At 45.6% G+C, this 24,711-nt stretch overlaps 2 protein-coding genes across 6 annotated transcripts in view; both read left to right on the forward strand.

Annotated features, from left to right (window-relative positions):
* Nucleotides 1–10,132, forward strand: part of HSD17B12 (hydroxysteroid 17-beta dehydrogenase 12) — a 148,549-nt gene extending 138,417 nt beyond the window's left edge. The window contains exons 10-11 of the mRNA XM_036764894.1: nt 6,819–6,968; nt 7,810–10,132. Of these exons, the coding sequence (XP_036620789.1) occupies nt 6,819–6,968; nt 7,810–7,914 (255 nt within the window). The 3' untranslated portion in view covers nt 7,915–10,132. The remainder of the gene's footprint in view (nt 1–6,818; nt 6,969–7,809) is intronic.
* Nucleotides 10,133–13,938: 3,806 nt separating this feature from the next.
* The window catches only part of ALKBH3 (alkB homolog 3, alpha-ketoglutarate dependent dioxygenase), a 50,054-nt gene continuing 39,281 nt past the window's right edge, over nt 13,939–24,711 (forward strand). For 2 of the 5 annotated variants that reach the window (XR_005010699.1, XM_036764476.1), the window contains exons 1-5: nt 13,939–14,051; nt 15,016–15,106; nt 16,284–16,411; nt 16,777–16,883; nt 22,501–22,535. Coding sequence is in view for 4 of the 5 variants with exons in the window: in XM_036764476.1 (XP_036620371.1) it covers nt 16,333–16,411; nt 16,777–16,883; nt 22,501–22,535 (221 nt within the window). In the remaining variant the exon portion in view is untranslated. Of the gene's footprint in view, nt 15,107–16,283; nt 16,412–16,776; nt 16,884–22,500; nt 22,536–24,711 lie in introns of all 5 variants that reach the window. The other 3 variants (XM_036764473.1, XM_036764477.1, XM_036764474.1) reach the window with 3 other exon arrangements.

Genomic DNA, 24,711 nt, shown 5'->3' on the forward strand with positions numbered 1-24,711 from the left:
CACAAACTACTGCCCAACTGCCCCCATTGTGGCAGGCAGGGAAACTTAGCTGAAGCAGTATCTCAGAGAAGCTGCATGTTTCATTCAGCTCAAACCACCATTTTGGCCATCAGCTTTTCTCAGACCTAGATAGAAAGAGCCCAGGACTCCGCCCCAGAGCCCTGAAAATTGAACTGCCCCCAGGCCCCCAGCTTGCATTCAGCCTGGCCTCTGGTGCCATCATCAAAGAGAGCAGCCCACGTGGGGAAGGTCCCCAACATCTCTGCCCAGCTACCTGCCACCAATGGGCACGTAAGCCCTAGAGCCTTAATGATAGCAGTGCTCCCCTAGACAACAGATCGTACGTCTTGTCCAACCCTCAGAGCCTTCATCCAGGGAAACGACTCTTGGGAGGTGTAACCTAGCAACTGCCTTTGCAGGTGCTGCAGCTCCCACTTCCTCAGCAGCCACAGCTGTGGAAGACAGGAAAGGGGCGTTCTCACCTCCAGGTTCTTGGCGCCATCAGATGGCTTACCAGTAGAGTCACGTAGTGGTTTTACCGATGGAAATGAGTCAGAAAAGATTCTTCGCCATCTGAGTTGCCCCTGTGCCCTCAGGACCATTGAGTCTTTCCATCTGACTTGTTGCTGAAACCCCCTCTATCCTCACACCTGCTAGAGGGTCATCTCCTTGAGAGCAGGGAGGCTGTCCCTGGAGCAGGGCCTCCTCTCCCTAGAGCTCAGCACAGGGCTTTGCAACAGGAAGCATTTAGGAAATGCCCTTTGCATTCATTTGTTGATGCAGCCTAAGGTGGCACAAGCTTTGGGGGTGAGCTCATTGCGTGCATTAGTATCCTGTTCAGGGAGCGTTTTTGCCTTCTCCTCCTGGCTCTGGGCTATTCCAACAAACAGGGGGACTATCCATTCAGTGCAGCTTTTGTCCATATCCTCTTTCCCTGTGCTAGAATGCCAAGTATTTACATAGGAGAGGGCTCAAAATCAGTCATTACACGTATGTGTGCGTGTGTGTGTGTATCAGTATCCTGAAGTAAGAGACCTTCAATGTCAAATTGTGATTGAAGGTTAAAAAAAATCATGTCAAAATGAAACTCAGAATGAAAATGGTATTTCTTTAGGGTTATTTTGTTTCCTCTGTGGGTAATAATTTTATCCCAAGACATAATGTCTTCACTCTGTGCTAGTTACAGAGAAACAAATTTTGACTCAGTATGAAGAACTTCCTGTCATTGATGGAATGAACTGCCCGGGGAGGTGGTGAGTTCCCCATCACTAACGATGGTAGAGCAGGAACTAGGTACTTGCCAGGAATGCTTCAGTTTGGGGGTGGATTCAGGGGTTGCAGAGAATCTCTGGGAGCCTCTTCCAGCTCTGGGATTCTTGCCTGGTTGAGCATGGTTCTTTCCCTGGGGATGTTGTCCTTGCTCAGACATTACTTTTAAATGTCTGCAGTCACCCTTGAGGTCCTGTTGCAGTGCATCTCAGGGATAATCAAGCTTGGACTTCCCAAGTCTGTTATCTGTAAACCAGAGTTAAGTAAGTTTTAGTTCCTTGAGACTTGAGGATGTGATGCTACTTCTTTATAAGTAATAATAACTTAGCATTTATGTAGGGCATTCATGTTTGCAAAGTGCTTTACAGATATTATCTCATTTTATCCTCTGGGAGGTAGATACTGTTAGCCTCATTTTACAGATGAAGAAACTGAGGCAGGCAGTGGTCAAGTGATTTGCCTAGGGTCACAGAGCTAGTGTCTGAGGCTGAATTTGAACTCAGGCCTTCTTGACTCCAGGCCCAGCACTCTACCTACTTGTTGCACCACCTGTCTGCCTGAATAAGGAGACCTTTTCTTCTTCTTCCTTTGTTACTACTCTTCTTTCCAATCCTCTTCCCACTCCCCCCCATTAGGGAAAAGTGTTTTCATACTTGTCTTTTATTATTCCCTTAATTCAGTTTCTTGGGGGATGAATGAGATGTGTCTGTTACTTTCCCTCCATGGAACCAATGTTAAATTTTTCTCTCTGGCCAAGCCTCTTTCTCTTCTTTTTATCCTTCTTATCTCTTTTCTCTTAAATACTTGTTTTCATGGGTGAGGAGAGTCCAACTCTCTCTGCTGTCATTGATTCTTTCATCCAAATGCTGATGAATAGCTTACTTTATTGATAGAAATAGTAGTGATAACAAGTGATTATGTGCCTCTGAATTGCTGACCTTCAGTATAATTCGGGATTGAATGGACTAGACCTGTGATTTCATAGGTGTAGGGAGCTCTCAGTGAGGATGTGAGGAACCATCTATGTAGACTGATACACTCCTGCCCAGGGTCAGCCGTTGGGGAGGTAGAGCTGGAAATCTGATCAACTCTTAAGGTTGGCTCTCTCTCCACTTTATTCCACTCCTGACACTCTAGGCATTGAATACTTCCCTAAATTAAAGGTGGTATTGCTGTTTTGTTTAAAACAGCCCGTTTTGTCTAGATCAGGATGACAAGTGCTCAGTGCTCATCCCCAAGCATGGGGCAAGCTCAATATTTAAACCTCTCCACCTGTTCCGCAAGTTGAGGACAACGGTGTAAGCCTCTGACTTGTTAAAGACTGACTTCATGTACCTCAAAGATATTCCTTCAGTATTTAGCAGGGATAGGAAAGCACCTTCCCCATGGCCAGTGCCACTTTTCCTATCTTTCTCTTGCCTTTCCTGGGACGCTGCTCATTGGACCAGCACATTCACAGTTCATAGCAGATCTTAGGTAGCCCTTTGAAGCAGCTAAGAATGGAATGAGCTGATGGAGCCTGGATATTAGGACGCCACATAGCAGGAATGGTTTTATGCTGGGTGAGTGCAGCCCCATTTGGGCTAGAGGCCTTGTTGTATTTGAAGAAGATACTGACCCACTTTTGTTTCTGGAATTGTTGAGTCTAGAATCCGTAGGGCATTTGGCCATGGCAGCTGCTGCAGAGGCCAGACCATTCCCTGGATGAGAAACCAGATCCTTGGTATTATTGCCAGAGCAAAAAACGTTTTGCCAGCTGAGATGCCTTTGTCATCATTGTCTTCCATTATGACTGGGAATTCAATTGATTCTTATTCTTAACAAGAGTCAGGCTCGTTTGAGTAGGCCTATCTTGGGCTTACTCCAAATTTGGCATCTTTTAGTCCTATGATCCTTATCTTTACTGCTTTGACTAATCAAAAGCTGGGCGTATTGCTGATCACAGTCATACTCACTTCATTGACCTGGCGGTTTCTTTCTGTTTCTACTCTAGAGGAATGGGTCACATTTAGTTCTCTGATTGATCGGTCAGTGGACAGATTGAAGAACTGAGAGGGGGAGAACAACTCAGAATTCACTCGAATGCTCTGAGGTTGATTATTTTGATTTAAGAAGGTATCATTCCTCCTTTTTGTGGGTTTTTTTTGATGGACTATTTTCATTGCTTCAGTTTAAACAGTCTTATGAATAAGGTATAATACAGTAAGGTGAATATAATCTCTTCCGGCCAGGAGCTTACAGTCTAGCAGAAATAAGACATATACAGATAACAATAATATAAGATAGACTGTGTTTTGAGAAACAGATACATAGTGTTAGGGGAGCTAAGAGGCAAGAGATACCCTTTCTCACTTGGGGAAATGAAGGAAGGTGAAATTTGATCTCATCCTTGAAGAATGGATGGGAAATGAAATAGAGCTGAAGGTATTGTAGGCTGCAGGACCAGAGTGATTAAAGATGTGAGCTGTCGGTGGAGAATGACCAAGAGGCCCTTTGGGCTAGAGCATCTGGTGTGGGACGTGAAGCTGGATAGAGATGGGAGACACAGGCTATCTACCCACATCACCCGGGTATTAAGTGGCAGAGCTGGGATTTGGACCAAGTCACCTAACTGCAATCTCAGCCAAGATATACCCTGAGGCCTCTTAAGTGGGCTTGCTTTCTGGTTCTCCTCTAGCCTGGGCATGTGACCTTAAACAAGTTTATTGAATGTCTTTGGTCCCCCAAAAACTGCTGGGGAGAGAAGGCGTTACTTAACACGAAAGCGCCTTCCTTGGTCTTTGAAAACAAAAGTAACTCTTTTTAATGCCACCTTTTAGTAAAAGCTGGCCGTAGTCTGACATGCGCTTGTCCTTACCAACGTAGCACCATTTCTTGTCCTGTGTCAATATCAGTAGCCACTTCTAGACATAATTTATTGAGAGGACTAGGTCCTCTGCATTCACAACAGATTGAATTTATGGAACTTTAAGTGGTAAAGCCTTGAAAATGTTTAAAACTGAACCTGTAAATTCTGCCTCTGAGGCGCATTGGGGAAAATGCATTTTAGTAATAATTTAATACAAAATAAGATTGTTTCTGATTTGAAAAAAAGAGAGAAAGACTCTGCAGCTCCAGTTGGCCATTCCTTAGAATCTTGAGGCCTAGACCCAATTTTGTAAATTGCACCCAGGGCCTTTTGGGCTTTGCAGTAGAGCCCCTTATGGGCTGGGCCATTGTGGTTTTGTCTGTGACCCCAGTACCTAGGACAATAGGTAGCACAGATGAGGTACTTAATGCTTTAAAGTGAATAGCCAAATGCATATTTCCAGAATGCATCGTTTAGAACCAATCTTTTCTTGTCAGGGGTGAGTTTGGGAGTTATCAGCATACAGTAATAAGTCTGGGATCATACTAAACTTGGTTCATTTTCTCTTTTTGAGGAATGTTTTCATATTGTGGCACTTGAACTAATCCAATTTACCTTGACCTTTTATTTATTTAATTATGATTTTATAAGAACTGGTACTTTCATCAGGATTGGTGCCTCTAATGTGAATTAGAGGTGAGGTCATTTTTGGTGAGGAATGACTAAGAAATTTGTGGGACTTCTACCACTAGGGGGAGCATTAGAGTCACTTGTCTGCCTGACCACTCGCCCTAGTGACAGAAACTGGATTGGATGTTTCTTTAGAAGCTCTGATTGCAAAAAAAAAAAAAAAAAACCCTGATTTTATAAAAACTCCCGGCCCTTTCTCTCCCTTGAGTCTGGAAATCACGCCAAGAGTCCAAGAGCTTCTCCCAGCTCTTTTACTCAGTACTTTCAGTATGGCCAGGGAGAGCCATTTGGCCTTTGGAGGCCTCTTTTCCCCCTGATTGGAGGTCAAGGTCCAGCTCTCATGTTCTGTGGTTCTCTTTCACATCAAATGAACAACCCTTCACCAAATGCCTCCTGCCAGGCACAAGGCCCCACGCTGGTGCTGGGGATGCAAAGATGGAAATCCACATCCTGATGGTGGAAGTAGAGCAGCGTGCAGATGTATGTGGTCTGGGCACACACTGGGGCAAGGAGAGAGTCCGACAAAATGCCGTAGGATCCTGGGAGGAGGGCGAGGCTCCATGGAGAGAGAAGACCCCATGCCTCACGTAGACCAGGGTATCCCAGAAGTGCACAGGAGAGAAGGTAATGCAGTAGGTCTGTGCAGCCGGAGGACCTGGGCTCAGACTCCAGCTCCCACCTTGTTTCTGTGTGACCTGAGGAAGACAAATGTTTTAGCCTCTCTGGGCCTGTTTCCTCATCTCTAAAATGAAGAGGCTGGAATAGGTGATTTCTGGGATCCCTTCTGGCCCCAAGCCTTTGCCAGCTGCCACCTTGGCTGCCCTGGAGGGGAGCACTTTGATTTGAGAGACCAGCACGTTCTCATTTGTCTTTCCAAACGCTCACCTGGACTGCCCGCTGGCCTAGTCGCCACCTGAATGATGAACTGTCCTGTGGCACCACCAAGTGGCCCAGCCGGGCAATGCAGTCTCATGGTTTCTGGCTGTTGGTGATTATTATGCCACATGCATGTTCACCAGCACAAGCTGCAGAGGGACCGCTAGAATCACGGAGGTGCCTTTAAATTTACTAGGCCTTGTTTTTCTATTAAGTCGAATGGTTTGGATTGGGGGTGAGAGGCTGGCAACACTGTGAGACAGTGACAGAAAGGATTTTCAAAGGGAGGTGGCGATCATTTCTCCCAAATACCCCATGTTTGTAACATTCATAAGAAATGAGTAATAAATGGTTTATCTGTCTGTCCCAAGTAAAGTCATCTGACTGCTTTGATGGGTGGATGCCCGCTTTGGTAATCATAGCCTCTCCATGCCTTCTAATCCCATGCTGCTTATGTTGCCTTTGCCCATGGGAACCAAGCTTCTGACAAACCTACCGATCATTCATGTTCTTCCATCAGTGTTCTAAGGACCTTCTTCTACATGTCTTGACATTGGCTAAATAGTATTGGAGTAGGTGGGTTCTCTCTATGACCAGCCTTCAATCCACCTTTGTTGGTGCAGCCCCTTATCAGAGGGAGGTGGCAAGCACCTCCACGAGCAGTCACTGGAAAGCACATTTAATGGGGACTAGATCTTTGATGCACTCTCCACCAGACTTCATCTAACCCACTGAAGCAGGAGATTGTGATTTTCCTTTACAGGAGTTTTAAATCTTCAATCTTTTTTGCTTAATAATCCTGTGCTCTGTTTAGCAGAATAGTTGGGTGAGAACACCCTGTCCTGGACCATTCCGGTCTTGCAGTTGATGCCTCAGTTTGGCTTATTACTGCCATTTCTCTTTTGTTTTTCCTGTTTGGTTGATATGGGTGGTTATGTTTCATGTTGGTTCTTTGTGTTATAGGTTGTATCCTATCCTGCTGCCTTCTGCTGAGGCCGGGAGAAAGATTCCCTTTTGAGATGGGAACTTGAGATGCATCATTTTGCTTCAAACATGGTTCTGAATTCTGTTTGGGAAAATATGAATTAGCAACATAATGTTTTCTCACTTTAGGTCAATATGCTTTGTTTTCCAGAGTGTCCTGCCATTCTTTGTGGCCACGAAACTGGCCAAAATCCGGAAGCCAACCTTGGATAAGCCATCATCAGACACATTTGTGAAGTCTGCAATTAAGACAGTTGGTATGCAGTCCCGCACCAATGGCTATCCGGTCCACACCCTTATGGTAGGTTGTTCTTTATCAAGAATAAAGAGTTTTCACATCTCAGTTTTTTCTTTTTATGATAAGATACTTTAAAAAAATTTTCTTTGTGATCAGAATTTCTGTTTTGAAGCAGTGGGTGCAGCAATAAATCATGGATAGTTTTTAGACATGGCAAGAAATTATTTCTGGGTTATACTGTCTTTGATTTTAAAAAAGGCCTTAAAATCAGATAGATTTAAAAATCACATTTAAAAATAATTCTTGATGTAGATTGGCTTAGCGAGTGGAGAGCTGGCCTCAGAGCCGGGAAGCCTGGTTTCAGTTCCTGTCTCTGTTCATACTGGCTCTGTGACCCGGGGCAGGTTGTGTAGTAGTTTCTCAGAGGCTCTGGATAATTCTAAGGCACGCAAGGTGATCGACTACATTGGTAGAGGGCTTTCCCTTACCCTGGCAGCTTCAAATACAAGTCTGATCCCCTCAAAGTAGTTGAGGATATAAAACCACATGCTTTAGTGTAGCCCCAATTGAATTTCTGCTAATGTCCAGTGCCTCCTTGTGCATGTAGATGACCCTAGGTTCTCAGGCTATGCCAGGGAGCAGATGTTTGGACAGGTTCTCATTCAGTGGAAACCCTTCCCTGGAGGCCCAGTGTTAGACTCTGTGTGTCAGTGCTCAGCAGCCTAGGCTGATCAGAAGAAGCTTATTACCAGGATGGCTAATGGATGATGGTGGCTACAGCCCCCACAGGTCAGAGAGAGGGATGGCAATCTGCATCTGGGAAGTGAGTGGATAGACACACCAGGGAAATCCTCCATCTTTGGAAGATGGGCTTAGAGCCTTGTTTTATCTCTTTCCTTTCTAGGGCTGGATCTTCCTCCTAATGCCTTCATGGCTTTCCATGAAAATTTCAATGTCTGTAAATAAGGGATTGCGAGCTCGCTACCTGAAGAAGACCAAGAAAGCTTAAGCTGGTGTGAGCCATCGAGGATTTCCAGCAGATGGTCCAATGTATCTACGTGCTCTGAGAAACACCAACCTTTTAAAAATCTCCAGTTTCCACTTTTTAATTTAGTAATAGGACTAAATGCTTTTGGTTTGAGGAGAACTTCTTTCCTTAGACTGTTTACTCCAAGCCAATTGGACCAAGTTGGAAAGTTCAAAGAAGAGCTTATCTCAGTTAGTGGGGAATCCTTACCTAGCAAACAAAACAGAGTCAGGCTAATGGGGGGGGGAGGGAGGGAGGGTGTGGGGAGCAGGCGGATTGCTAGATCACTGCTTACTAACTCTCAGTACTAGACAACTGGCAAGGGACCTCAAAAGCTTCATCAGGGCCCAAAAACCTGACCATCACCTGGTTTTGTAATCCTCAAAATTACTCGGCATTATTTGTATTATCTGAGTGGTACTTGCTAAGTGCCACCCTGGCTACTATCTCACTCTTAACCGTTCTAAGGGATGAGAGGAGGTCAATTGGTGAAGGGAGAGGAAGGGAGGCTTCCTGCAGTTTGTGTGGACTTTTTAAAGCTATGTAAGGTCTACATCTATGTAAGCTCCTCAAAGGCAGGGACTTGCCCTTTGTTTGTCTTTGTATCCCAAGTGCCAGTGCTGTGCCTTGCCTGGCCCACAGCAGGTACTGAATAAAATTATGCTTGTGGCAATGCCTGTGTGTCCACTGAGGTTTGTTTGCCAGTGGTCTTTGTTTCATAAACACAGCGCTCACCAAAATAGCCTTGTCTGTGACTAATGCTTATTCCTTTTTACCGCACGACTTAAATGAACATCAACACAAAAAGCTCTGACAGGGTTCTGGTTCATGAAGAAAATCCCCACAAGAGGCCAGGGGTGTCCTTTGGTGTCTCAGGGTTCAGAACATGACTGACCTGGAGAGGCCGCTAGTCTGGGCCCCACCAGCCTTCTCTGTTCACACTCTGTGTGTGCACACATCACTACCACTAATTAACACTGCTCCCAAAACACGTACTACTCGCTTGGCATAATGTTAAACCTTCTTTAAAAAAATTACAAATTGTTGCCGATGGGGCAAAGATATTGCCTTGATGCTTACGTTATGGTCACGCCTGCTGGGATCTCCAGGAGAAGCAGCTGTGGTGTGGTGGAAAGAGCACAGATTTTGAAATCCAGAGGAGCAGGTTTGTGTTCAGGCTCTGCCACTTAATAACGACGTGTTCTAAACAAGCCACGAGTCCTCTCTGGGCCTGTTTACTCCTCTGTAAAATGAAAGGATGGACAAGACATCTCGAAAGCCCCTTCCAGCTGCAACATTCTGCCTGGAATGCACTCCCTCCTCCCCTCTGCCTCTTAGAATGCCCAGCTTCTTTCAAGACTCACTTGGGAAGTTGTGCCTGGCTCCCTCTCTTCTCAAATTGTTATGTATGTTCTTGTCTAATGACAGTATTAACAACAATAATAGTAGCTAGCATTTATTTGCACTTTAAAGTTTGCAGAGTGCTTTATGTATTTTATCTCATTTGAACCTCCCAGGGTTGCTGGGAGGTAGGGGCTATTATCATCCGCGTTATACAGCTGAGGAAACTGGGGCAGGTTACATGACCTGCCCAGGGTCACACAGCCAGCTAGTGTCTAAGGCAGGGTTTGAACTCATGTCTTCCTGACTGTAAATCTAGCACTATCCGCTGTGCTAAATAGTGGGCTATTTATTTCTTTTTTACATGTTGTATCCCTTCGGGAGAATATAAGCTACTTGAGGGAAAGGACTGTTTTTTATTTTGTTTGGGTATTCCCAGATATGGGCAGCTAGGTGATGCAGTAGATAGATCTCCGGGCCTGGAGTCAGCAAGACTCATCTTCCTGAGTTCAAAACCGGCCTCAGACACTAGGTGTGTGACCACGGGCAAGTCACTGAATCCCATTTGCCTCAGTTTCCTCATCTGTCAAATGAGCTGGAGAAGGAAATGGCAAACCACTCCAGTATCTTTGCCAAGAAAATTCCAAATGGGGTCACAGAGAGTTGGGCAGGACTGAAGTGACCGACTGAACAACAAAATCCTCAGCTGTTAAGCTATCAAGAGGCAACATAATGTAATGGAGAGGTCTTGGGCCAAATCCCACCTCTGACACTCCTCGTGAGATCCTGGCAAGTCTCTTAGCCTCGGTTTCCTCAACTGTAAAAGGAGGGGATGGGATTAAATGGTACTTTGCATTCACTCCATCTGTGTCCATTGATTCCTAGAATGCTCTCTTTGAGGGCAGGCATTGTTTCCTTTTGTCTTTGTATTCCCCAGAACCTAGCATACATAGTGCTTTGTATGCCCAGCCCATGGGTACTTTTTAACATAGTATTTTGCCCCCAATTACATGTAAAGACAAATTTTGACATTCATTTAAAAAATTTTTTTTGAGTTCTGAGTTTTCTCCCTCCTTCCCTTACCTCCCCCTCCCAAAGATGGTAAGTGGTCTGATAGAGGTTATATATATATATATATATATATATATATATATATATATGCAATCATGTAAAACATTTCCATATTAGTCATGTTGTGAACGAAGAAACAGATCCAAAGTTTTAAAAAACATAAAAAAGAGAAAATAGTATGCTTCAATCTGTATTCAGACTCACTCCATCAGTTCTTTCCCTGGATGTGAATGGCATTTTTCATCATGAGTCCTTTGGAATTCTGTTGGACCACTGTATTGCTGAAAATAGCTAAGCCATTCACAGTTGATCATTGTACGGTGTTGCTAGGACTGTGTACAATGTTCTCCTGGTTCTGCTCGTTTCACTCAGCATCAGTTCATGTAAGTCTTTCCAGGTTTTTCTGAAGTCTGCCTGCTCATCTTTCTTACAGCACAGTAGTATTCCATTATATTCACATACCACAACTTGTCCAGCCCTTCTCCAGTTGATCCAGCCCGTAGGTACTTCACAGATGTGTTGGATTGTATTGACTCATGTTTTCCATCCACCCATGCTAAGCGCTTGTTGGAAACAATGACCTAGAAGGGGTAATGAGACCTCTCTGTTTCTAATCAACAGTGACTCACCAGACCAGATGTTTACCTTTCTTCCAAAACCATAATCAGGGAGCTGACAGTATCTAGCAGTCTGCTAGAAGATAAACCAGGGGGCTCCCCACTAAGCTGAGAAATTTGGGGATTTGGGTCTGCTTTTATCATTGACTTGTTGAGTCACTCAAGCCAAGCATTTTTTTTAAAACAACAAGCATTTGTTTTAAAATATAATTTTTAGTTATTTAATTAAATATTTCCCGATACCATTAAACATTTTTTAACAATCACTTTTAAAAAATTTGACTTCCAAATTCTCTCTCTCCCCTCCCTTACCCCTTGAGAAGGCAAGCACTATGATATCGATTATGGATGTGGTCATGCAGAACATTTCCGTATCAGTCATGTTGCAAAAGAAAACACACACACATACACACACAACCAAGAATATAGAAAGTAAAAAAAGTATGCTTCATTATGCACTCAGAGTTCATCAGTTCTCTATCTGGAGGTGGACACCATTATTCATCCTTTGGAATTGTCGACAAGCATTTATTAAGAAACTTCCATGTGCTAGGCACTTCTCTATGTGTTGGGTATCAAAGAAAGGCAAAAGACAGTCCTTGCCCTCAAGGAGCATCCAGTCCAGTGGGAGAGGCCACACGTAAACCAAGATGTACAAACAAACTAGGATAAACCTTAGGTAACTAACAGAAGGAAGGTACAGTTAAAAGGGGTCAGGAAAGGCTTCTTTTAGGATTTTAGCTGGGACTTGAAGGAAGCCCTGAGGGGGACATTAAAGGAAGTTACAGGTTCAGGGGACAACAGATGTCAGTGCCCAGAGTCAAGATGGATGGACAAGAAACAGGAGGCCAGTGTCAGTGGCTGCTTGTGGCTGTTTACCTTTTCACAAGGTGCAGTAAAGAAGATTGTACAATATAGAAAGTGGGTTGGATTATTACAAGTCACCGTATTAATAAATCTCTAAAGCACTTTGAGCTCCCTGGAGCTGGGTTTAACATACATAAACACAGGGTGGTCTTTTCGCAAACCTCATGGTGATTATGCCTTGGCAGGGCCCAGAAGAATGACTTGGGTTTAAAATATTGAATTATTCTCATGTTGCTATATAATTTCCCACCTCCAAACCTGGGTAAATAGAAGTATTATTCCCACTTTATCGATGAAGTCCGCAATAACCCAAGGTCTATACAGAATGATTACTGTGCTTCAGAGAATTCATTTTGAATGCTTACCAACTGAGGATAGTGGACGGGCCCTGTGGATGGGTAGAACTGGCAGTTTTGTCACTGAAATGAGCGCTGAGAACTGGAATTTCCCTGGTAGACCTTGTGGATGCCTTGGGAGAGGAAGGGGAAGAGGGAGGGAGGGAGGGAGGGAGGGAGGAAAATTTGGAACTCAAGGTCTTATAAAAATGAATGTTGAAAACTGTCCTCACTCCTCTGGGCCTTACTTTCCCCATCTGTAAAATAAGGTTGGATGAGATCACCTCTCAGGGCCCTCCACCTTGAGGTCTGTAATCCTATGAGGCTCAGAAGAATTAAGTAACTTCTCCAGGATCTCCAAGATAGGAAGGGGTGCTGCTGAATTGCCTAAAATGGAATTTCGTTAATATTCCCGTGAGCCTGTGAGTCCATTGATGGGTGCCCTCCTTCCCTGGTGCAGACCAAAGCCTATCCTTGCCCCCTTTCTCTGGCTAACCCCTCCATCCCCCCATGCCCTCCAATAAATCTTCTATCAGGGATGGTCCCAAAGGGCCAGGTTTTTTCTCTAGCTCCCTTGACACAGTGTGGCTAGCATCAGAGCATGCAGGCTCCCCATCCTTTCTCCCACAGTCTGACCTCACAGCCAGGCTATTTTCTTTTCCAGTCACTCCTCCATCATACCACTTATATTCAATTCTTTGCTCCTAATGCATTCTAGCTCACTCATGTCTACGACATGCATCTGCATCACCCTTTGGGCGACCTCCACTTTTCTTCTTCAAAGGCTGGTTTTCAGGGATGCGGGACCGTACAGCATTATTGGAAGAATACTTTTGTTTAAATTATGGGTCTTTATTTTAGTGTTGAATGGAATAATTAGGTATTTATTAAAGTGGTTATTGTGTGCCAAGCACTGTTAAATATTGAGAATAAAAATAGAAAAGTAACAGGCTTCCAGGTCTCACAGAGCTCACATTCTAACTGGGGGAAACCAGTCTGGTGGTTTTTGGACGGTGGCAAGACCCAAAAGTCCTTAAGGTCCAGCGGCAGGGTAGATGGCAATGCTTTGAGGCCTGAAGGATTGTGGTCAGTGACTCCCTGCCCTTTAAAGGGGTGTGAGTAGCAGAACTTGGAGGGACCCAGGCCCGTGAGCCCCAGGAAGGAGAGATCCTGGTTGGCCCTGCGCTGGGACCAATGGCAGAAGGCATCCCATGCCAGACTGGAAGTGTGGGGTCATCAAAAGCACTGCACGATTTCCAAGAGGCAATCTAGGACAGAAGGCTCTTCTGTCTTCAATCTTGGCCAGGTTATTCTCGACCTTGGTTCAGACTTTGGATGTTCCTGACATATTCTGGGTTTAACCTGGGGGTTCTGATCCATTTGTTTGTGCGTCATGGACACCTTGGGCAGTCTGGTAAAGCCTACAGACCTTCCTCAGAATATTTTTCAATGTGTCAGATAAAAGAGGCAGTCGGGTGGTTCAGTGGCTGGACCCCAAGTCAGTGAGACCTGAATAAAAACTTGACCTCAGACGCTCATTGTCTGTATGACCTTGGGCAAGTCACTTAACCTCGGTTTGCTTCCCTCCTGGCTCCTCCCTCCCTCTCCTTGTAGCTCCTCCTCTTTCTCTACCTCCTCTTCCTTCTCCTCCCTTCCCCCCCCCCCATCTCTTGGTTTCTTCTCTCCTCTCCCACCTCCTCCCTCCCTCCCCTTTAGACTCCTCCCACTCTTCTGGCTCCTCCCACTTCCTCTCCTCCTTCCGGAGGAGGCCCCTCAGGACAAGGGAAGTGGTTGCAGCCCGGACGACCGCAGCGGCGCACAGACACCGGAAGCAGCTGAAGCTCCTGCAGGGTCGGCAGGAAGTTCGTCTGGAAAGGGGCAGCTGCGTGTAGGCCGGTCTCGCGGGGGTCTGGGGTCTCCCCAGCTCGGGCCAGGCCTCACCGCTCCGGGGGATCCGGGGCGGAGCAGCTCCAAGGGGGGCGGGAGCGAGCCCCGGGCCGGAGCAACTCCTGCATTCTCAGCCGGGCCTCAGTTTCCTCACCTGTCAAACCAGGCACTTGGTCCCTTCGGTCCCCTGTGGGGGAGGGAGGAGGGGAGAGTCACCCGGCCTCTCGGGGCCTCTGGTGCGCTCGTCCGAAAAATGGGGCAGGGCTGGACGGCCTCGTCCCCGTTATGTCTCAAGCCTTGCGAGGCCCGTCGTAGGCGCCTAATCAGTGCTTGTGCACGTGACCCCGAGCTCCCTGCCAGCTCCGAATCTGTGTCCGGCGGCGCCCAGCCTTTATTGTGCCTTCTGTGAAGCGGGAGCATTAGTAACCCCAGAGGGCTGTTGCAGGCTCCAGCGAGGTGTTTGCAGAGAGCTTTGCAAACTTTCAATTGCTTTGTAAACTCTGCTGCATGGGGGGGTGGGGGTGGGACCGGTGATGTCATCCATTGGGGTGACAGATGGCGGCCTCGTAGAGTCGGGACTTGTCCAAGTGACCCAGGTGGCCAGTGGCAGAGACAGGATTTGAACCCAGCACCGTCACGCTTTCCCCTGCACTATGTTGCTTCTAGTCTTAGAGAGTTGCTGGAGCACTGAGGAACCCAGGGTATATTAGAATCAGGTCTCGAACCCAGAGCTTCTTGGGCAGCCTGGGGGACTGCCCCCCCCACCTGTGACACGTTGCCTTTCTAGCCATTCCCTTTATTAATAACAACCAGTGTGTTGATGATAATGGATTAATAGAAAGCAGTGCCATTGCAGAGCGCAGGGCATCGATGGCCCTTGACCCCTGGGATTTTTATGATGTTTTAAGGCTAACAAGATTTTCACTCTCTTTTTCATGTCCCTTCCTTCTAATTTTTCTTTTTAGTGTATCTGCCATGTACGTTCTAGACGAGAGTTTGTATTTCCTGAAGCCTCAAGCCACTTTGCATGATTGAATCTGCAATATAGAATAGTTGGTGAGTTGCTGTTTCTTATAACTTAGATTTACATTTAACATAAAGCTAGGAGTTTATACAATTTGAATTCTAACCTGCTGCTGCTCCTGAGGTGAGGTTTGGTGTATTGGATACGAAACCTTCCCAGAAAGCACAAAGACCCCGATTAGAGCTCCTGGGGCTGTGGAAAAGCCACTTACCCTTATCAGTGCCCCTAGACAATCACCTGAGACTCTATGTTGTCTGTCGGCCTTTGCTCCTTCCCTCCACCAGTGGGAACTCTGCCCAACTAAACTATTGATTTGTCTTGAGATAATTATTTAACCTGTTTCTTTTCCTGTGTGCACAAATGAGCTTATACTCTAAGCCTCGGGGCTGATGAAGATTAGGTCTGTTAGCATAATTTTAGAGGATGCTGAGTTTAGAACTTGTCTCTTACTGGCATAAAGGAAAATACAGGGTTTGTGACTGACTGGTGAGGATGAATCAGATACAGGCATCTGTGCTTGAGTTGCTGCAGCCAGTATCATTTCATGATAAAAGGGTTACAAGCTAAGAAAACTCAAACATGTGTTTTCACAGAACTATTTCACTTTGTCACCTCATTAGGGGACAGTTACTTTGCCTCCGCCTTGATCTTTGTTCATTCTGAGGCAGTGTTTGTCCTCCAGTGGTTTCCAGTTAGGATTCCACATCCTGCCTCTGATATTCACTAAGTCTCTGACCTTGGGCAGGCCCCGAGCCTCTCTGTCCTCTACGAAGTGAAGGGACGAGATGGCCTCCAAGGTCTCTTTCAGCACTAGATCTTGGTCCTATCGTCCTCTAGGAACATTCTGTTCCTTCCCCGACACCATTATCACAATTGAAATCCATCCAGGGTTTAGTCCGGATCTTACCTTCTCCAGGAAGATTTCCTTAATTTCTCTGCCCCTCCTTCTGTAAAAGTTGATCTCAGCTTATGGCTTAGAGTCGTCTTTTGTGTTTATCACCTGCTGCTTTGTGTCATGGTTATTTTTTTTATCCAGTCTTCCTGCCTTCCCTATCAGTATGGAAGTAAAGCCCCCTGAGAGCGGGAGCCGGGTCTGTCTTCATGGATCCTACCACCTAGCACCAGGCCTCACCTGGTGGGTCATGAGCAGATGTTGGCAGAATCTAATTGAGTTGTTCTAACTGAAAGAATCTGTTTTGTCCATCTCAGGGAGAAAACAAACGGAAAACGACGAAGGGCAGGCAGTGCTTTTGTGACCATGGATGACAAGAGACGAAGAGTGCGAGTGCAGGGTGGCTGGGCAGGTCCTGCCAAGAATCAGGCCTCTGTGAAGCCAGGCAAGGCAGTGGGGGCTCTGTCCTGATCAGATCCTTCAATGCTCCTGTTTGTCCCGTGATGGCGGAGTCTTTCTTAAGTAATTGTGTCATGTCCAGGTCACTTGAGGCAGCCTTCATTTCTCCTTATTGCCCTGAGCCCAGGGTGCACATGCACACGCACGTGCATACACACATGCACATGCACGCACACGCACACGCATACATGTCCTCTCTGGGCCCCAGCAGTGCTTAGATGCCAGGGAGGCCTGGTGCCAACTAGGAGGCTCTTGGGGTTAGCTTAGTGACACATGAGAAGGCGGCTTGCTCCCTCTGCTCCCTGGGTGGTGGCACCCTCAGTCTTACCTTGTTTTTTTCCTTTGCTTTAGCTCTCAGGGACAAAGGCCATGCCCACCAAGGCCTTGCACAGACCTGGATGAAAAGGGAGTCACTTCCACCTGAAAGACAGTTTGTGTATAAAGAACCAAAGGAAGAGGTAAGTACTCCTTCAGGCTCTGCTAACGGATTCAAAGAAGTTTTTAAAAATACATTTACTACTAAGGAAAAGAGCTAGATAGCATTTATTAAGTGCTTAACATGTACCAGACAGCCGCTGTACTGGGCTCTGGAGATATGGAGATGAACAGTCTATACCCCTGAGGAGCTTCCATTCTGGGGGTTGGGAGGAAGACAGAAAACATGTACATCCAGACCCATGTACAGTTTGGTTTGTGGTGGGGATGGGGGGTGCCCACAGCAGGGAGAGTCAGGGAGGGCTTTCTTTAGAAGGTGGTCTGTGTCCTAAGTTTTAAAGGAAACTGGATTCTGAGAGGAGGGAGAGCATTGGAGACCCAGGGGATCAGGCCTGGAGGTGGGCAGTGCTCTGTATGAGGGAAGTCAGGAAAGGAGATTGACAGCACTGAGGGTCAGAAGGGGAGTGATGCATGGCAGGCTGGAAAGCTAGGATGGCTTTAGGTTGTGAAAGGCTTTAAATGCCACTAGAGGGGTTTGCGTTTGCTTGTGGAGGGAGTGAAAAGAAGCCAGTGGACTCAATTGAATAGGGGAGTGGCGTGTTCAGACCTGAGGAGGGGGGTTAGATGTGGTGAGGTAGAAGTGACAAGATTTGGCAGGTGAGGGGCTATGTGAATAATACTGTAGAATTAGGTAGGTTAAAACTGCTCCCAGGTCATTCAAGGTGCTTTATTCAGACCCAATGATAAAATCTGGAGCAGACAGATGTTCTTGATTTACCCATCAGATAACTCAGCCTAGAAAAGAAAGGCCCACATGCTGTACACAGCCTGGTTTTGCTCTGAAGGTGGGGACAGAGCAGCAGTATCCTGAGGTTCCAGGGCATCCTGGCGTCTGTCCTTGGGCTGCTAACATTCCTCCCAGTGGCGCTGGGTGATCGACTTGATGGTGTGTTTTACTAACACAACTTTCATATTATCCAGATGTCTCTTCTCTTAGTGGCAGACGTGGCCTTCCTTGTTGCCAGCGTTAACTCTTGCTTTTGCCCATCCAACCCCTCAGACGATTTTTTTCGGGATGATGCAGGCTAGGGTATGTTTAAATGCAGTAAAGAAGAAGGAAATCATAGCTAGAAGCTGTTGAAGATTAGAGAGAAGTGAGGAATGGTGTTGGAGAAGACGGCGGGGGGGGGGGGGGGGTGTGGAGGGGGGGGAGAAGGGGAATGGGATCAGGGGTATAGGAGAAGGACCAAGGAAAAGAATCAACTCATCAGACAGTGAAGTCAAGGAGGAGAGGCTGGGGGATGGTGGCAAGTGCTGTGAGATGAAGAGAAGGCCAAGAGGGATTGCCAGGTGAAAGGCCTCAGTTTTCTTAGTAAAGTAAGAAGAGAAGTCCTCAGCTGAGGTGGGGTGGGACACATGGGGAAGCATGGGAGGCTTAGGAGAGAGAGAAAGGTACTCAGTCCTCACTTTGCCAAGTGACTTTAACCTAGAGGTCTGATCCTGCTGTTTCCCTGGTTTTATGTCTTCTGTGGATCCCCATTTCTTGTAGAATGAGTCTGTAAACTCCTTTTGCAGCCACTTAAGACCTTCCACCCTCTAGTTCTGCCTTACCTTTCCAGCCTTATTTTGCATGGCTCTCCTACATGTACTCTGCATTCTCGCCTTGGTGGGCTCTGGAGCCCTTTTTCTGAGTGTGTCTTCTCCTCTTCTACCTTTGCAGGGAGGAGGCTACACATAAGCTGGGCCTGGAAGAATGGCCAGGCCTGGAATAGTAAAAGAGGGAAGGCAGCTTCGGAGTATGTCAGGTCTGTTGGCTAGTGCGAGAAAAGGTTTAGAGCCCCAGATGTTTGGCACGAGGATTGAGTAGCTATATGAGAAAAATGTGTTGGATTTAGAGTCAGAGGGGAGGTGCTGGTTCAAATCCCAGCTTTGCTGCTTACTGCTCTTCTGACTGTACCAGTCACACTCTGGGCTTCAATTTCATCTTTAAAAGGAGGGGCTGGACTAGTGTTCTCAAAGAGGACCATGACTTCAGGAAGGTGATGTCTTGACTTGCAAGTGAATTGGATTTAAGTGAGTCAGGGCTGTGCAGAATCACCAGCCTCACTCTCTTCTCCAGAGACACCCGCCTCCAGTGGCAAGGTAAAGATCAGGACGACTGGAGATGGCCCCAGATGCGATGGAAGGCCTTGGCCTTTTTAAGCTCAGATCTTTCCCAGGTCTCAGTTTGACTGCAGCAATGCCCATTCATAGGGAATGAGGCAAAAGATGGCCTCTTTTACCTATTCAAAAAATAATTACTCTGGGAGGATTTCTGGCCAGAACAGAAACAATTGCTATTTACACTCACTCTGAGCGATCAAAACCCAAACAATGACCCCGGGTTGGACTACGGAACCATCTTGAAGGGCCTTTCTTTGCCAGTTGATGATCTGTGCTCCTTGCCTGTGATGGAGGGAGTCCCCTGACATCTTGACCCCCTGACGCCTATATCTATATAGACATCTTTTTTCTATCAAGGTCCTATTTAGTAGCCACCTCCTTCATAAAACCCCCTCTGCTAGAGGTGACTCCTTCCCCAACCTCTCCTGCTTCATTTACTTTTCCTGGGTCCTCCACGTACTGTTACTTGTCTCCTGAATGATAGCCTCCTTCAGGATAGGCCCTCTGGTTTTCTTCTGTATTTCTCCAGCATCTGGCACAGAGCTTTATACACAGTGGGCCTTTAATAAGCGTTTGTTGACTTCGTTGTTGAACGTTTTCCCCACTGAGCAGGGTTCAGGTCCAGCAGAGACAACTGGTGGTTCTCCATTGTGTTAAAAAATTGAGAACCACAAGTAATAGAAAAGTGTCAATTTATAATAGTTTTTGGTTTCAACTTCTTTGCCATAGTTTTTTAACAGAGCTGCTTGTTAACTAGCACGAGTATTAATTGGAGGCATACTGCCTTTCTCTTCAGCCTCCCCCCAGTCCCTTTTCACAAATATAGCTGCCAAGAAAGCTGCAAGCATCAGGAAGTACCTGTAGGAAGAACAAGCCCGGGGGTGCTCTAGCAGAATGGAAAGTTCAAATCAAAAGGAGTGGCTTTAATTTTTATTCATTTTTTAGAATTAAATTGTTTTCAATTAACGAGCATTTATTTTCTCACCACCCCCAGGGGAAAGAAAACCAAAGCAAACCCTTATAAGTCAAGCAAAACAAATTCCTAATGAGAGAAATGATTATTAATAACCAAGAATCTGGGGAGATGCAGAGTTCTCTCCTTTCAAAATCTTGCTTTTAGAGAAGTAAAAAGTTCAGTCTCTTGAAGGACATTACTGATAATGAGATGAACTAACTCTCAATCTTGGTCACCCATCCTTACAAAGAATTCTATTTAAGGCTGGGAAGCTGTGTTCCACTCAAGCTTGGGTGGAGCAGATCCTTTTGTCTAGGTTGCCCAAGGCTGGTGCTGGTCTGAATATAGAGATAGCCTCTCTGGAGGTCAAAGGATGGCGTGGTGTCACTCTCAGCGCCTCATTGAATACCTGCTCTTCAAGGGGCATATAAACTGTGAGCTGCCACCACGACTGTCTTTGGTCTCAGAGAGATGACCAAATGACCATCCTTTTATCAATAACCTGCTGGCCTTATTAATAAAATGAATAAATTGCCCAGAAACAATGACTCTTGAACCTTTTTAATCGTCACACCATATTGACCCTGTCAAAAAATGCATCTCCTTCCTCATCTTTGGTTGCCCATCACCTTAGAAAGGAGATAGGTTGCTTTTTCGTCGTTGGTCCTCTGCCATCATGGTTGTGTCGATCGGAGTCCTTAAGTCTTTCGTTGTTGTTGCTTTTCACAGTGTTGTCAGAGTGTAAATTGTTTTGCTGGTTCTGCTCCCATCACTCTACGTTACTTCATGGAAGTCTTCCCACTGGGCTCTGAAACTCTCCTTTTGTCGTTTCTTGTGATTCAGTAACAGTCCAGTACATTCATAGGCCACTCCCCGATAGGAGGACGCCCCTTTAGTCTGCAGTTTGTCGATACTGTGTAAAGCTGCACTGAATGTTTTGTACATTTGAGTCCTTTACGTCTTCCTTTGATCTCCTTGGGGTATAGGCCTAGTAGTGGTATTGACAGGGCAAAAGGCTATGCATAGTTAAGTGACTTTTTGGCCATAATTCCAAGTTACTTTCCAGAATGGCTGGAACAGTTCACAGTCCATTAACTGTGTCTGTTTTTCTCTGTCTTTTCCAACATTCGTCATTTTTCTCTTTTGTCATCTTTGCCAAACTTATAGTTACATTAATTTGCATTTCTCTAATTATTAGTGATTTGGAGGATTTTTTTTCAGTGGCTATTGATGACTTGGATTTCTTTCCTTGAGAACTGCCTGTTCGAGTCCTTTGATATGAAGATGTCAAAGGAAAAGTTCTTGGATTTACCAGTTGCGGAATGGGTCTTATACCCTTATGATGTCTGTGTTTTAGAAATGAGACCTGGCTCAAAACTTGCTGCCAAGATTTGTTCCCATTTAACTGTTTTCCTTCTGATCTTAAGCTGCACTGGATTTGCTGTACAAAAAATTTAAAAATTGTTTTTGTAATCACAGTTGTGATGCTGTCTGTCCTTGTGTCTTCATGAACGTTTCCCTTCTCTGTGGATCTGAAAGGTACATTCTTTCCTGCTCTGCTAATTTATGATGTGAATATCCAGATCATGTAGCCATTTGGAACTCGTCTTGGTTTATGGTATGAGGTGTTGGTCTAAACCTAATTTCTGCCAGCCTGCTGTCTAGTTTTTCCAGCAGCCCTCTTGTTTTGGTCAAATCCCGACAGAAGATGGGTCGTTGGGTTTATTGAGCACGAGTCGGCTTGGTTCTTTTGCTCATGGGGTGGGCCTCATCTCTCCCTTTGTTCAGCCCCTTAAATCTTTAACCAGGTCCAGACTGTTTTGATGGTAACTGCTTTTAGTATAGTTTAGGAGCTCGTCTTCTGGGAGGGACTAGTGTTGAACTAAGAGCATTTCAGTAGGAATGAACAGGGTGAGCAGAGTAAGTACTGAGGCCGCTAGGGGGCACCACAGAGCATAGGGCGCTGGGCCTGGAGTTTAAATCCACTCTCACCAGCTGTGTGACCCTGGGCAAGTCACTTAACCTGTCTACCTCAGTTTCTTCATCTGCAGAAGGGGGCTAAAAGCAGCACCTACCTCCCTGGACAGATGTGAGGACCTAGTGAGATAATGTCTGTGAAAAGCTCTTGGCACAGTACCTGGCATATAATAGTGACAACAGTGGTAGTAGCTAACATTCATGTGGCCCTTCTGTGCGTCAGGCACTTTGCTCATTGCTTTTCACAAATATCATCTCACTAGATCCTCACAACGGTCCGGGGTGGTAGGTGCTGCTTTTAGCCCCATTCTGCAGATGAAGAAACTGAGGTAGACAGGTTAAGCGACTTGCCCAGGGTCACAGAGCTGGTGAGAGTGGATTGAAACTCAGGTCTTGCTGCCCACAGGCCAAGTGTTCTAGTAGGTGCAATATAAACGTTAATTTCTCCTTCCCCTTTCTTTCTGCAGGAATAGAAATACCTCTGTGAATTTGGGATGCTAAAGTGGTTTTCTGGTACTTAAATATACTATGCTTGTTTTCTGCAGGTTTTACGTCGCATCCCAGACCCACAAATGATTGAGTGAGTACCATGCTGCCTGATGGAGCAGATGTTGAAACCCTGTAAATACTGCCCCCATTTAGAAATTTGTTTTCTGTCTACTGTTGAGTCCCAGAACCTTGGAGTAAAAAAGAGTCTTAGAGGCCCCGTGGTACAACAGTGAATGTGAAACCTGAATCTCCACTGCAGTTCAGGAAGCTCTGCGGATTTCACCCTTATAGGTTTGCCTCCTCCAGCCCCCTTCTAAGGAGAGTTCATGTGGCTCCTTTGGTGGCCTTCCCAAATTTGCTGGTGCAGTTTAGAAGAGAGAAAGAACTTTGTGTAGCAGGTTTCTGCTGTCGTGTGGCCTTTTCTGATCCACTTCCCTGTGATCTCCAGAGAAAGTGAACCAGAAGGGAACCTCCAAGGTAATTTATATTTTCTTTAAGGGAGCAGAGATCCATTTTGATTCCTTGAAACTGAATGTCAAACACCCATCAGATCTGGTTTGACTCAGAATGCTTAAAAAGCTGCAAGAGAACTGGGTGAGTTTTCTGTCCGTTTATTGGAACCACCTTGTTCTTGCAGACCAGTCACTTTCTTAGTTGATTCATGTATTGGTGCATTCCAGCCCCAGATCTGGGCAGATCAGTTAGGTGTGTTCTCCTGCATCTCTCACATTTCTACTCGATGGGAAGATGGTCAGAGCCCTAGCCTCAGTTCAAGTCTTGGTTCTTTGGCTTACCAGCTGAGTGCTCCTGGTCAAGTCTCTTCATCTTTCTGGAGCCTCTTTCCCCCTCCTCTGGAAAATGGTGAGCACAGACTAGATGCTCTTTCTCTTCTGGCTCTAATATTCTGGCACCTGCAAATAGGAACAGAATCCATTCTTTTAGTTTGACAAGTTAGTCTTGTTCATGTCCTTGCCTCTATGCAGTATAGTGTCTGACTTTTTGCAGATGGCCCACCTAGAATGTTGAAAGTTCTCTAGTGATTTCTGACTGGGCAGCTCACCTTCATTCTCTGGGCCTCAGTTTTCTCACTGTAGATGCAGGTTCCTTGAAGCTCCAAAGTCCAGGATGCTGGTTTGAAGTTATCTTTGCCTAGGAAAAGTACAGCAAAGTCATAACACCCATCAGAAAGTACTGGTGAGTTAGTCTGGTTTTGAAACTTGGACTTAATGTGTTTTTTCAGGGAGAAAAAGAAAATAGCCCTAGTTTTAACTTTCTCCTCAGGTGTGCTTGAGGTACTCATCTACCTGTTTTGTGGCTTGTTTATTTGCTTTTGGATCTCCTCTGATGGGTGGGAACACCCCCATGGATCAGAGAGCCAGGGAAATATTGAAGAGCATGCAAAAACAGCAGTGCGGTTCTCCCTTCATCGCAGAGGCAGGCGGTCTGTGGATGTACATACTGTCACATGTAATGTGCTAGCGAATGTTGCTGAACTCTTCTTTTTCTTGCAGTGATATTCCATTACGTTTGTGTAGTACAGTTTGTTTAGCCATTCCCCAGCTTTTCCTTCTCTTTTTTGATATAAGTGATGGCTTGCTGTGTAGAGGAGGGAGGAGAGGATATGTGTGGAAATTAATTTATTTTGGATGGTGAAAGCAAGCATTATCAATAGGAAAGGCTAATATGTTAGTTTAATTACCAAAATTGTTCTGGGAGTTTGTTCCCTTTCCCCTTTGCTCTAATTTGCATGTATACGAGGCAAAAAGATTTTATTTCAGGCAAAAAGATCAAATTTCCATCGGGGTCAAAACATATATAGCCCACACATATGTGTGAAAATCCTGTGATATCAAAATAGCTTTACTTCTTGGGATTCCATCAATAAGCCTCCTTGATCTCATCACATGAGATAAATTCGCTGCTGTTCTCTAGACTTCTTCTATCGTGTTTCAGGTACTTCTTCATCCTGGAAGTTCTTTCTAGCGCTGGAATTCATGTACTGGAAGTTTATCCTTTGCCTCTTTGACCCCTTCCTCTGATTTGATGACTCTTCCCAGCCCTTGCATTTAAGAGGGTAATCAGGCCAGCTGTGTCTCATTCCTTTTCAGCTTCCTTTCATTTGATGTCTTTTCCCATTAGAAGGTAAGCTCCTTGAGGGCAGGGACTGTCTTTGTTTCTCTTAGTACCTAATAAATGCTTTTTGACTCACTGTGGTGCTAAGCAGTTGTTTGGTTCCCGTTGGTTACTGATGCTTATTTTTTTCTTTG

The sequence above is a fragment of the Trichosurus vulpecula genome, chromosome 6 (assembly GCF_011100635.1).
Source record: "Trichosurus vulpecula isolate mTriVul1 chromosome 6, mTriVul1.pri, whole genome shotgun sequence".
NCBI classification, from domain to species: Eukaryota; Metazoa; Chordata; class Mammalia; order Diprotodontia; family Phalangeridae; genus Trichosurus; species Trichosurus vulpecula.